The 14001-nt window shown below is 35.8% G+C and overlaps 1 protein-coding gene and 1 long non-coding RNA gene across 4 annotated transcripts in view; both read left to right on the plus strand.

Annotated features, from left to right (window-relative positions):
• LOC127935451 (protein FAM135B-like) overlaps nucleotides 1-14001 on the plus strand; it is a 59560-nt gene that overhangs the window by 19734 nt on the left and 25825 nt on the right. For both annotated transcript variants that reach the window (XR_008148090.1, XM_052533327.1), the window contains exon 4: nucleotides 10907-11046. Coding sequence is in view for 1 of the 2 variants with exons in the window: in XM_052533327.1 (XP_052389287.1) it covers nucleotides 10907-11046 (140 nt within the window). In the remaining variant the exon portion in view is untranslated. The remainder of the gene's footprint in view (nucleotides 1-10906; nucleotides 11047-14001) is intronic.
• On the plus strand, nucleotides 6-4501 carry LOC127934843 (uncharacterized). 2 transcript variants are annotated; one of them, XR_008147910.1, is made up of 6 exons: nucleotides 6-99; nucleotides 873-921; nucleotides 1398-1545; nucleotides 1634-1769; nucleotides 2264-2391; nucleotides 3214-4501. It is a non-coding gene; the product is annotated as an uncharacterized LOC127934843 (long non-coding RNA). The 2 variants fall into 2 exon arrangements; XR_008147911.1 differs by having other exon boundaries at nucleotides 1401-1545.

Raw genomic sequence — 14001 nt, forward strand, 5'->3', positions numbered from 1 at the left:
GGTCAAATCAACTCCGCGCAGGATCAGCGCAGCGCGGGCAGACTGAATTCGAGGTGGAGGTGGATGCCACACACACGCTGTAATATTTGGAGAAATAAGGTTCGTATCAATATATTTATACATTTGACATGTATTTTAAACATATTTACACACATAACATAATAATGAGCGAACGAGCGATAAAAAGGCAAAGAAATGTGCGACAACAGTCACGTTTACATGACATTAAATGCACCGCCAGATTCGCTCGTTTTGGTTTGCTGGTAATGCCTGCTGGATAGTAAATACGTTTTCTTCAGTTTTTATGTGTTAAACGACCCTTTTGTCAAAGTCTTACGTTTCTTCTTAACTGTTAAATGACATAATTTACTTCAAAGTCCATTAAGTCAATTAATTTCAATGCCACGAGATCAATGTGATGTAAACGTGCATTCCTTGCCTTGCCCATCCCCCATCTTACTGCATGCAGTGCTAAGCCAAAACAACCCAATTTTTGGGTCATCTGTCGCGGGCATATTTTGGATCGTTACAGGAGAAAGTATTTTAAAAACAAACTGACTTCAGCCTTTTTTTCTGGTCAAATAAAAGTTTGTATTGGTCTTTTTATCATTGAATCGTTACCGATTGGAAAAAATGTCCCATTCTGATTTTAAAATATCACTTAACGTTATATGATAGATCATAAATCATCCTGCATTTGCGAGCACCAGAGATAACTTTACCTATTTTTTTTCTGTCTGATGCGCTTCGGTTTTTTTTCACAATAAAAATACATTTCTAATCATTTATTCATTTAATAAATGTATTATTATTTGAAATCCAGGTAAGTGTCAATTAATCTTGGACTAAAATATATAGTTTTTTCCCCTCAGACCTGCTCTTGACTGTCCGTGGTGGCAAATCCACAGCCTTTAGCTGGAGGTGACACTTTTATCTCATCTAATTTGAATGATTGCCATACATTGATCATAATAAAATTACCATCAACCATAAAAAACAGCTGTTACTATTATTAAAAAGATCTGGTAATGTTATTGTGGTTATACCCGTTTAGTTAAAGGGTTAACGTTACTTCACCCAATAATCAAAATTATGTCATTAATAAGTCACCCTCATGTTGTTCCAAACCCGTGAGACCGTGAAACTGTCTTCCGAAGATGAACGGAGGTCTTACTGGTTTGGAACGACTTGTGAGCAAATTATGAGCAAAGTGAAATGTTAAGCAGTATAATTCAGGAATCAGTTTGCATGGAGTTTAGAAACATCCAGGATTTACTAGTTAAAGTGTTGAAAAGCTCTGAAGAGTATTTCTGTTTTTATGGAAACTAATCCTTTTACATGTAAAAAATGTTCATAAGCCTCTATTTGATTAACAGCATTGTTATTTCTTTGTCCAGTAGAATCAACCGTATCTGAAGAGAGAGCTGAGGAAATTAAACAATGGCTGAGAAACAACACACAGCCCATCAGCCAGGTGGAACAGTACATCTGAAAAATATGTTTGAGGTCCTCCATGAGTTTCCTCGGCTAACTACCTCAGGCATGGTATGTTAACATAATGTCTTTGTCATATGGTAACATGAGTTATATTAAGTCTTTTTTGAGAAGTTTTTTTTGTTATTTTTGCTTTTAGATTGCACAGGACTTTCACATTTTACATTAAGATGAAGCCCCAAAACTGTTTGAAAAATGGCTGGTATACTGACAGGATCTTGCTTTTTGTGAGCGAGAAGCAAAGCTTTCATGTACAGCTGAAGAAATGACAGAAGGTTAAAATGTTTCTACAATATTTTGATATTATGGGCCAGATTTACTAATAGCTTGCACCATAGTACTGTCAGGATTACTAAAGAAATGCAGTGATGAAAAATTGGGCACATTTTTTTGCAACTAACATTACTGCATATTTGTGGTAGTTTATATATTTTAACCCATTTTTGTGCTTGGCAATAATTGCTGCTAGAAAATGCAGCATTTTCTCCTCTCATCTAATTTATTTAGAATGCCAGACAAAGATGTTATAACGTTGCTTTTAATTTCTGCTGCTCTTGGTAGGATATGTTGGTCATTATGTGTCTGTGTTTTTTTTTTTTTGCATATTGTCAGTGGATCAACAGCACAACTTTAGACTTCAGTCTACACTTTTATGGGATTTTGGACTCACGCTAATTTGACCTGTTTAGTAAATCTGGCCTTATATTCTCAATGACAACTTGCTACTGTTTTTACTAGTGTTGATGAATGTAATATTATTTTCCTACAGATGCAAAGGGAAATCTTGCACTAAAGCTGTTACCTGTTTTGCTTCTACCTCCACCCTACAAAATTGGCAGAAAAACAGTCCGACCCAGCATTGATGAAAGCAAAAAAGCTTTCATTGACATTCAGCCTGTAAGTACGACTTTACAGAAATTTACTTCAATCATTTAATGACTTCACCAGGTTGAATACACTACCATTCAAAAGTTTGGGATCGGTATGATTTTTTAAATGTTTTTAAATTAAGTCTCTTCTGCTTACAAAGGCATTTATTTGATCCAAATACAGCAAAAATAGTAATGTTGTGAAATATTGTTACAATAAATTAATATTTGCTATTTGAATATATTAAGAACATTTTTTTTTGTGATCAAAGCTGAATGTCCAACATCGTTATTCCAGTCTTATATATAGTAACATGTTGACAAGATATGCTCCATAAGAACTTTGTAATTTAATTTATAATGTATCTTGGATAAATAAGTCTGAGCTCACAATTTTTTTTTCTGTAGATAATTTTCATTACTAAAACATCTTACTGGCAAATTCCAAATTTCTAGTGTCCTAGCTATAATTAATTTTACTAGACAGATAAAAAAAGTCTTTTTTTTTTCAGTTTCACACTCTAGCAAGTTAAGGTCTTTTGCTTTTGTAGGGCAGAATATTAAATGTAGAAATTAAAGTAAAATTAAAGTATTTCAAGTGTTACCAAAACTCTTTATACTTGCTTTGCATCCCTGTCAGTGGCTCTGTCAAAGTGGGCCAGATCAAGCTGTAATAATTTTCAGGTATTTTGCCTCATCCAAAGCTCTGGCTATACAAGACCTATTATTTCTAAAGACTGCTTGATTGAATAAACAGTTTCGAATGAATCCCCAACCCACCACCCATACCCACACCCCTGACACTCCCATTCTGTTACACCTTTATTCATTTGCATTATCTGCCCTTTAGGTTGGAACAAATATGGTGGAGTACCTCCAGCAGGCTGAAGCATCAAGACCTTACCCATATGTCCTGTAACTTGAAATTGGACACATTGCGTCGCGGGCATTTGTCATCCTCGCAGGAGAAGCTTTGGAACAAAGAACTATTGTTTAAGGGGAAGTCATGGCCTAATGGTTAGAGAGTTGGACTCGCAATTTAAGGGTTGTGTGTTCGAGTCTCGGGCCGACAGGAATTGTAGGTGAGAGGAGTGAATATATAGTGCTCTCTTCCACCCTCAATACCACGACTTAGGTGCCCTTGAGCAAGGCATCGAACCCCAAACTGCTCCCCGGGTGCCGCAGCATAAATGGCTGCCCACTGCTCCGGGTGTGTGTTCACAGTGTTTGTGTGTGTTCACTGCTGTGTGTGTGTGCACTTCGGATGGGTTAAATGCAGAGCGTGAATTCTGAGTATGGGTCACCATACTTGGCTGAATGTCACATCACTTTCACTTCACTTCATTGGGACTGTAAATGTATGTTTCAAATCGTTTTATGTTTTTGATGTAAACTAACCGAAACATTGTTTCTATATTAGGGAGTTTATTCATAATATTTTTGAGTTGGAGGGAAGTGAATCCCCAACAGTGAAATTTTTGCACTGGGCACTACATTCTTGCAAGTAGATTATAAGAGGTTCTTTGAACAAACAGTGGTTCAAGAACACGAGGTAGCATTTTAGTTGAAGTTTTATTTGCACATGAGATTTTTGTTCTGTTTTTTTTTTGTATAAACAACTGTTTTATTGCTTGAGGAAGAGTATTACTTTATGCGTACTGATTATCAATTACATTTTTATGTAGAAATCTTTTACTGCCAATACGTTGTATTTCATAGATTTATTTTTGTGTTCATTTTGTAGACTTAAAACAACAGGTCCATAATGTAGACTTAAAACAAATGTGCTTTGTAACAAACAGTTCTTGAGGTAAAGTATTTTAGTTTTAATTTCATGTGCATATGGATTATTTAAAAATAAGTATTTATTTGTATATTTAAAAAAAAACTTGAGGTTTTTTGGAGTTCATGAATTTCATGAGCATATGGATTAAAAATAATATGAATTATTTTTTAAATGCATTACTAAACCTTGTGGTTCTTTGGAGTTTATGAATTCAAATGTTTTTTTTCTAAACATTTACAGTTTAGAAAAGTTACAGAGGCAAACCATAAAAATGAAAGAAATTGTTTTAAATACTGTTTATAAATGGAATTTTATTTTTTTAGTTTTGTATGATCTCTTGAATTTTTGGTTGAGGTAAAGTGTAATTACAAAGTGTAAAAATAAAGATAATACAATGTTGTCCTGTTTGTTTATTATGTGGTATATTTAATGTTAAAAGGAATAAAAATTCCTTTGAAAATATAACCCATTTATGAAATCAAATTAACCCATTATTTTTGTAAAAATAACCAATTTTTGGGTAGAAAAAACAACCCATTTGCTGGGTTAAAATTAATAACCCAACTTCTTGGGTTAGTTTAACCCCATATGGGTTCTGTCCTATATTTACCCAGCAGTTGTGTTAAAAACAACCCAATTTGGGTTGTTTTTAACCCAGTGTTTTTTAGAGTGCCCCTTGATTACAAACATAGCCACTCTATGTAATTTACCCGTTACCTGTGTCTTGTTCTGTGTCTGTTGCATTTTTCACATTCTCAGCAGCACACATTCTGTGCTCAAAACAGTCATCTACAGGCTGCTTATTTTTATGCTTATCAGGGATACGGACGTTGTGTCAGGTGCAAATATAGTCTGTTTTTACAACACTGACGGCTTCTCTAGTGTCAAACACAGGCTACCTGCACATACACACACAATTATCAGTGTACACACTGCTGTTATAACACCATGCTCAAAAGATCCAAAATAAGTATTTTTGAAAAACACACACTCTAAACAAAAAAATCCATAAAACATCTACTTCAACACAAAATTTTCTTTGTGATATCTTACCAAACATAATTTTGAAAATGAATCATTCTATTCATCCTTGGGACTACTGTTTACTTCCCAATTTGCATTCAGTCAGTGTGCTGCATGCTTCTGAGAGTCACACTGAAAGTTTAATCATGGAGGCCTCAGATACTCGTCTGAATTGTGTGATTCCAAATCAAATACTGCCGTCTGACTGACATCACTTCACCTTAATGAGCTTCTGGGCAGACTTTCATCTTCTGTTTACGTGAGACGTAAAATTAGATTTTTTTTTTTTTTTTTTTTTGCTGATGCATAGGCTTGCTTGTAATTCTGGTATTTCTAAATAAACAAATACACATTATAAACACTACCATTCAACAGTTGGTAACAGTTGGGGTTGGTAAGAATTTTTTTTTTTTTTTTTTGTAATTCTTTTTTTAATGCTCACCAAAGTTGCATTTATTTGATCAACAATACAGTAAAAACAGTAATATTGAAAACAAATTCACTTTTTAGGCTTTTTTAGGCCTCCACTAACTCAAAATCTCGACCCCCCCAATCACTGCGATTATAAAGCTGACAATTGACAATTTTTATTATAACTCTGATTGTATTCATCAGAAAGAAGAATGTCATACATCTAGAATGGCTTTAGGATGAGTAAATCATGGGGTTATTAAAATTTTTGGGTGAACTATCCCTTTCGATTATTTAATCAAAAATCTCACTGACCCAAAACAAAATAAAAACCATGGTGTAAGTGATAACAGCTTTTTGTTCATTCAGTTGCTCATTTTGCTTCAGTGCTAATCATATATGAGATAAAACAGCAGTTTTTTGGGGGGTTTCATGTATTAATGTCTTTTTTTAAAGGAGGTGTGTGTGTGTGTGTGTGTGTGTGTGTGTGTGTGTGTGTGTGTGTGTATTTGGCAGCAGAAAGCCCATGGCCTCTGTCTGACATTGAGTCTTGGTGCTGCAATCAAACTCACCCTCATTGGAATCAGTGGCCATTTTGGATCTGTCAGCCATTCTGGCTCTTATGAGATTTAATTTTCAGTTTCAAAATGTCATCCAGACAACTGGCTGCCTGACTAAACTGATGTGCTTCAGCATCTTTGTGCTCTCCACTAACTCAAATGGGTCCCACTTTATATTAGGTGGCCTTAACTACTATGTACTTACATAAAAAAATAAGTACAATGTACTTATTGTGATCATATTGTATTTTAAAACACTTTTGCTGCTATTGAGGTGGGATAGGGGTAAGGTTAGGGAGAGGGTTGGAGGTATCGGTAAGTTTAAGGGTGGGTTAAGGTGTAAACTATGGGTCAACAGTGTAATTATAAATGTAATTACAGAAATTAATAACAGATGTAATTACATGTAATTATTTTTTAAATATAAGTACAATGTAAAAACATGTATGTACACAATAAGTACATTGTACTAAATTATTAATTAAAATGTAAGCACATAGTAGTTAAGGCCACTTAAAGCTGCAGTAGGGAACTTTTGACGCTCTAGCGGTTAATAAACAGAACTGCTTGCGTCTTGCGGAAGAACATCGTAGCCGGAACTACTTCTCTCTGTTTATGTCTATGAAGAATCACAAAGGTACTGGGTTACTCCGCCGCGGTACCCCCGAAGCAATCTAAAATAGTCCGAATATAAACACTTATTATAGGTGTACCCTAGTGATTCAGGACAAGCTAAAAACACGGTTTGGAAAATGGATGCATGGTGTACTCGCTTATTATGTTCATTTTTCTACATTTTGAACACAAACAAAGTTACGGATCGCAGCTCTGATTGGTTGTTTTTTACCGGGAGCGGATGACTTTCTGCAAATGGCAATAGGACCACTGGGAGGAGCCAGAGGAGCTTGATTTTTTCACATATTATCTGTCTCATATTCTACTGTCAGGACATAATGACAGGTTTAATAAATATATAAAAAAAATTTTTTTTACAAAAGTTCCCTACAGCACCTTTAGTATAAAGTGGATCCCTCAAATGGTTAATATAATACAACAATGCAACCAAAGTCTATGTGGTGTTGTGCCTTACAAATTCTTCCTCATCCTGACCTGTTTAGGACACTTCCCACTTTGTATTATAACCAGAGAGCTCAACGTTCTGCTAATGAAAAATGCATCTAGTAGGTCTATTAAAAGTAAATCAATAAATAAACACTACTGTCTCATAGTATAATTATATATTTGTTTAAATTAATTTGTATTAAAAGTACATTATGTTTAAAACATACTTTAATATGAAATTTAAAGGGTTTTCATGATTGTATTCTTTCTGGGTTGAAAAATTTATTTTTTGTTCTACAGTTGCTTCTTTGCTGTTAAACCTTAAAACTTCACATACTGTTTCAAAATATATTGATCTAATTTTGCAAATGTAAATGCCCAGTTTTTTTTTCTTCAAAGTTTTTCCAAAATATCAAATATATACAATATACACATTTTGCCTAAAAGTGTTCTTTTTTCATTATTGTTAATATTTCTTTATTTCTTTTTTATTAATTTTTTTTTAACTAATGGCTTCGTAAGACATGTTTATGGGTGAAAATAAACAATGCATCATGAATATCTGTAGGTCTACTTTCTCTAAATCTTCTGAAGTCAGACTGATGTTTAAGTCATTGAGTGTGGGCTGTTAACTGGAGTGAGATAGCTTGAGAAATCAGTCTGATTTGTGACTGAATCATTAGACCACTTTTGTGAATTGCATCAAATTATATATCAATAAGATCAAACTCCAAAGAATGATCAACAATCCTGATCACAAATCAGATGTTGCAGCTTCTCTCAAAAATGTGCAAAGAAACCTCTAAAGTGTTTAAAAAGTCTTATATGTCAGTTTGTTTTTCACACAAATCTCTAATGATTAGGTCATACAGACTATGTATGCAATCATTTTTATTGTGCAATTTCATTATCTTGGAGCTAGAAAGATTTTAAAATCATCTTAAGATTAATATTTTCTTGTTTTATGGGCGTTTTTGACAACATGAGCTTAAGTTTTGAGTGAATTCTCTCTTTAAAAGGTATAGATTATCCATTATGCCGCATTAGAGTGCAGGGCTGTACATTTCCATACTTCTGTCAGATGGATAGAAATAGTCTCTCTAACATTTTCATTAGAAACACACTGACCTGATCCGTCATCTTTTTTCTGGGTTTCTGACTCTTCCTCACACACACACACACACACACACACACACACACACACACACACTCCCCAGGACTCCTCTGGCAAGATCAGACTCTCTCTCTGGGTCTCTGGGGCATGGGCACACTGCAGAACTGTTTTTGGTGACACGCAGAGAGGAAGAAAGTCATAGAAAGATACGGACAGACAAGGGCAAACGGAGAGAGATGGACGCAGCGGGGGTCTGTTTTTACGCAAGACCCTCACCGTTCCACTCAGCACCTCTCTGACACACACCATCATCTTCTCCGCTGAAGACAAAACCCCACTGAGATGCTGTCATCCGTCACAGATGAGATCTCTGTGTCTCTCTTGCTGGATGTGGAGCCAGTGGCCGACGTTTGATGCTTACGACCTTAATGATGGTTGTTTTAGTGTCAGGTTAGTGAAAAACTAGACCCGGCGTCAGTCTGAATGTCTGGAATCCATGGCAGCATTCATTGGCCAAGGCCGACAAGTCACACAGCCAATCACAGTTCGTTTCATTCGGCGTCATGTTTCAGGGCATGGAAATCATGCCACAATTATAGAGCAGTGTGTAAAACTCTCGGATGCATTATAAAGATTATAAAGATTCTATGCCATGAAATTAGATATTTCACATACTTGAGAATCCAGCGTTTAGTTGATCTTGATAAGCGCTCGTCGTCACAGTCGTCCCAGAGATCCTGTATAATTCAACCAATCCGATGACGACTTCGACACTCTTGAAGTGTTTCCACTTTTGTGTGCAGTATTCATCAGACATTCAGCCAACAGTATGTGGGTGTGAGGTCTGAGACTAGTGAAAAATGGGATGAGTAATTATGGAATTTGATGGACATTTCATGATTTTCTTTCCTTAGAGAAACTTTCATTGCTCACATGTGGCTCTTTTTGTATGGATTTCTTACATGCGGCTGTTTAAACGTTTGTCAGATGTTTCTGCTGAAAATTTAGCTGGAGGAATGGTGAGAGTTCAATGAAATATGAAAAACTGGTCAATTACTCATCTTCCTGTTGAAAACGTTCACCGGCTCACATCCTAAAAATAAATATACTGTACAGTACACACATTGAAAGAGGTTACAAATAATCTGTGGTCATGTTATATTGAAAAGTTTGCAAACTTCAAGGTTAAAAATGTAATGTAAAATGTAAAAAAAAAAAAAAAAAAAAAAAGTAATGTTGCGGTTTTATTTTGGATATAAACATATTGTTTATGTATCCATATACACAGGCTAATAATAGCAGGCTAATATGTTTCTCTGACTATACCATCAGTATATATAGTATTTACTATATGCACATACTATTAGTTTAAAAATTAAATAAAATGTTTCACAAATGTTGCAGTCTGGTCTAATTTTCACAGTAAAAATGCTACATTAAATGTTTGAGGCTACTTAAGAAATCTAAATTTTATATTTGTAAATGTGGTTTCTAAAGTATTTTTGAAACATTGCACTACAACCTTATTTAACAAAATGATTAAATTACAAATATTGTACTGTTCTTTTTGTGTGTGAGTGTGGTTTCTAGAACATTTTTAAAAGATTGCACTGCGACATTACTTAAAGCAAAAAAATAAAAAAATAAAACTACAATAAAATAAAAAAAATAAATGACAAAATGCATTGTTTTCTTTGTGCACTTTCTAAAACATTTAAAAATGTTACACCATAAAACAATTAACAAAAATTCTAAAAAGAAAAAGAGAGAGAATTGTTTTTGTGTGGTTGATCAAATATTTTTAAAACGCTGCACTAAAACTTTATGTAACTAAATACAATTAAATAGTAATAAATGACAATATACTGTGTTTGGAGCTGTGTCTAAAATATTTTAAACATTGCACTACAACATTACTTAACTAAATAAAATAAAATAAAATAATAAAAAATTACACTTTGTTTTTTGGTATGGATTTCTAAAACTCTTTTTAAATTGCGCTTTGACATAACTAAACAAAATAAAATAACACATTGTACTGTTTTGTATGTGTGTGTGTGTATGTATGTATGTGTGTGATTTAAAACATTCCACTGCAATATAATTAAAACTATATATATTTTTTTTTTGGAGTAGTTTCTAGAATATTTCATATAACTGTGCACTGTGACATTGCAAAACAGAACAGAAATGTAATGTTGTATAAATGTTTTATGCTTGATCTCCATCTAGGAGCTAGGACACTATCTAGGAGCTGGAATTGAGATATGCAGTATAATAATAGTATTCCTTCAGGCCCTGCTCTCTGACAGCATAAGTATTTTCATTTAATGTTTTACTTTCTCTCGAATTCTAAAAGCCTCAATCACACAAAATCACAATCCTGCCAAACACTGTAAGAAAATAAGGTCTGTAAACATCAGACTGAATATGAGTGGAACATCTACATCTCTCTTTCTGGAGGGAAGCGTCACTGAATGTGCTTTGATGTTCACGCAGTGAAGAATCTCTCTTGAGATGCTTTGATATGAACAGCAAGAGAAATAATCTACCTTTTCTTTCTCTCCGTCTGTCTTGCTCTGGGTAGGCGAGTGCAGTTTCAGCAGTGCAGGGGTTCATGATGGTGGTGTCTTCAGCCGGATCTTTCAGATCTTGTACAGGAATGAGGAGGTGACCCTGGAGGACCGTATGAACTTCAGAGTGCACCTGCTGCTGGACGGGGAGAGGGTGAGTGTCCCGCTGCTCTGACAACACAAGAGAGGAAGAACCGGGATGGCAGCTGCAAGGTTATAGGTTCAAATCCACCAGAGTACATGTTGGAATAATTTGAACTTTTATACCAAAGGTACATGCAGAGGTAAATCACATATATATATTATAGTGTTGAAACTTGACTTCATTACGGTTCAAAAGTCTCTTATTCTCACAAAGGCTGCATTTATCTGATGAAATATACAGTTATGTTATCAAACATTATTACAATTTAAAATAACTCTTTCTAGATGAAGAATTAAAAAAAAAAATATATATATATATATATATATATATATATATATATATATATATATATATATTCCTGTGATGCAAAGCTGAATGTCCAGCATTTATCATATTATCATTACTCCAGTCTTCAGTGTCACATGATCCTTCAGAAATTATTAGAATATGCTGATTTGCTTTTGTACATTTCTGATTATTATCAATGTTGGAAACAATTGTTGCTTAACATTTTGGTGGAAACTGCAAAATTATTATTATTATTATTATTATTTTAGGATTCTTATTATCAATGTTGAAATCAGTTATGGTATTTCAAATTTTAATGGAAACTGTGATACATTTACTTTTTTTTTTCAGGATTCTTTGGTGAATAGAAAGACATTTTATTTGAAACAGAAATGTTTTGTTACACAGTAAAAGTCTTTGCTCTCCCTTTTTACTGATTTACTGCATCCTTGTGGAATAAGGTATTAATTTTGTTTAAATATAAATACGAACGGTCTATGGTATGTTATGTTGGCAATGTACTAACTTTTTCCACATAAGAAAAATGAATATGTGTTCATGTGAATTATCAAATGTAAATTTCGAGTGCCATCTGTCAAATTTCCATTTGCATTTTTCTTATCTACAGTATTAACAGAATTGACAATCCAATATCAATATCACACCATCGAGACCGGTCGCCGTCCAGGTCGCTCCGCTTAGATTGTGTATCATTTACTTTTTTACCTACTTTTGCTTTCTCTTTTTACACACATAACCTCTGCACTGATCATTTATGACAAAGAAACACTTTTGGACATTGGACAACGCTTCACTGACCTGTTTCAGGACACTTTATCCTCCAACCCATCGTGGCCATCTGAGATTCTCCGGAACACTGAGATGAACAATGGCCACCTGAATAACCACTGAGGCGACGGATCAAGAAACACCGTAGGAAACGCGCTGGGATTCACAACAGACTGAGGAAAAGAGCTCAGAGTCCTCCTCCACCGAGCATTCTGCTCGCCAATGTCCAGTCTCTGGAGAATAAGGTGGACGATCTTAGAGCCTGGATAAGTTTCCAACAGGACATTAGGGACCATAACATCCTTTGTTTGTCGGAAACATGGCTCACGCCCTTGGTCCCGGACGCTGCTGTAACGCCATCTGAAAACTTCTCTGTTTTACCGCTGGACAGGACAGCCGAGGGTGGCAAATCCAAAGGTGGAGGAGTGTGTTTCATGATTAACAAGAAATGGTGTGACCCCAGGAATATCTCCACTCTGTCACGCTCCTGCTCGCCTCATATGGAACATTTATCCATTATCTGCCACCCATTCTATCTGCCTCGGGAGTTTTCATCGATCATCGTTACTCCTGTTTACATCCCACCACAAGCAGACACCGGTTTGGCTTTGTCTGAGCTTCATGATGTGCTCAGCGGCAACATCAACAAACATCCTGACGCTGCTATTATCATCGCTGGGCACTTTGACAAAGCCAACCTCAGGCAAGTTATGCCTAATTTTTATCAACATGTATCCTGTCCCACAAGTGGACTGAATACAGTGGATCATTGCTACACTAAGTTTAAGAATGCCTACAAAGCTCGCTCACTACCGGCTTTCGGCAAATCGGACCATGTCGCCATTTTCCCCACACCAGAATATAAACAAAGTCTCAATCAAGATCCCCTTGGTGCAGAGGGTGGTGAGGCGATGGTCCGCCCACTCAGAAGCCATGCTACAGGTGGCTCTAGATGACGTAGACTGGGACATGTCTCGGGCAAGTTCATCTGATGTCAGTGAGTTAGCTTTGTAAACACGCTAGCTGAACAAGCTATGGATACAATAACTATGAGGACCTTCTCTAATCAGAAACCGTGGGTGGACAAAACAATCCGTGCAGCAGTAAACAAACGCACTGCTGCTTACAACGCCGGTCTTCTGTCATGAAACATGAGCGAGTACACAGCATCCTGCTATGCTCTCCGACGCGCAGTAAGAGTCGCCAAACACAGATACAAGGAACGCATAGTCACATTTCCATCTAAATGACTCCCGACGCATGTGGCAAGGACTAAGGACCATCTGTGCCTTTGAAAACAAATCTCTGCAGAGGTGAGAGCAGATCAAACACAGGTTAATAAAGCCAGACAAAGACTGTACCATCTGCGACAGCTGAGGAAATTCAGGGTTTACCAGCAATCCTGGTAATTTATTTTCAGGGGCTATAAAAAGTGTATTGACTCAGTGTACCTCAGTGTGGTATGGGAACAGCTCCAGTCAAGACTGCAAAGCCCTGCAGAGAGTTGTGAGTGCATCTCCGGGTCTGCTTTGCCCTCTCTGCAGGACATCTACTTCAAACGCTGCAAAGGCAAAGCTATTAAAATCATCAAGGACTCTATCCACCCCAGTAACCATCTTTTCACTTTGCTGCCATTTGGTAAGCGCTTCCGTAGCCTGATGGCAACAACCGAGAGGAAGAGTTTCTTCCCCCAGGCAATCAGGCTCTTAAACTCAAAACCAGCCTCTTAACATCTTCATGTCTCAACTTAATGTTCACTTCATCAGTAAGATATTCTTTATTCACTACCTCACATTGACACACTGACAGTGTCAACCTGTTCTACAGTATACATCTTTTTTTATTTTATTCTTATATTTTTATTGTTTACTTCTATTTCATTCTTTC

This window comes from Carassius gibelio, chromosome A19, assembly GCF_023724105.1.
Source record: "Carassius gibelio isolate Cgi1373 ecotype wild population from Czech Republic chromosome A19, carGib1.2-hapl.c, whole genome shotgun sequence".
NCBI classification, from domain to species: domain Eukaryota; kingdom Metazoa; phylum Chordata; class Actinopteri; order Cypriniformes; family Cyprinidae; genus Carassius; species Carassius gibelio.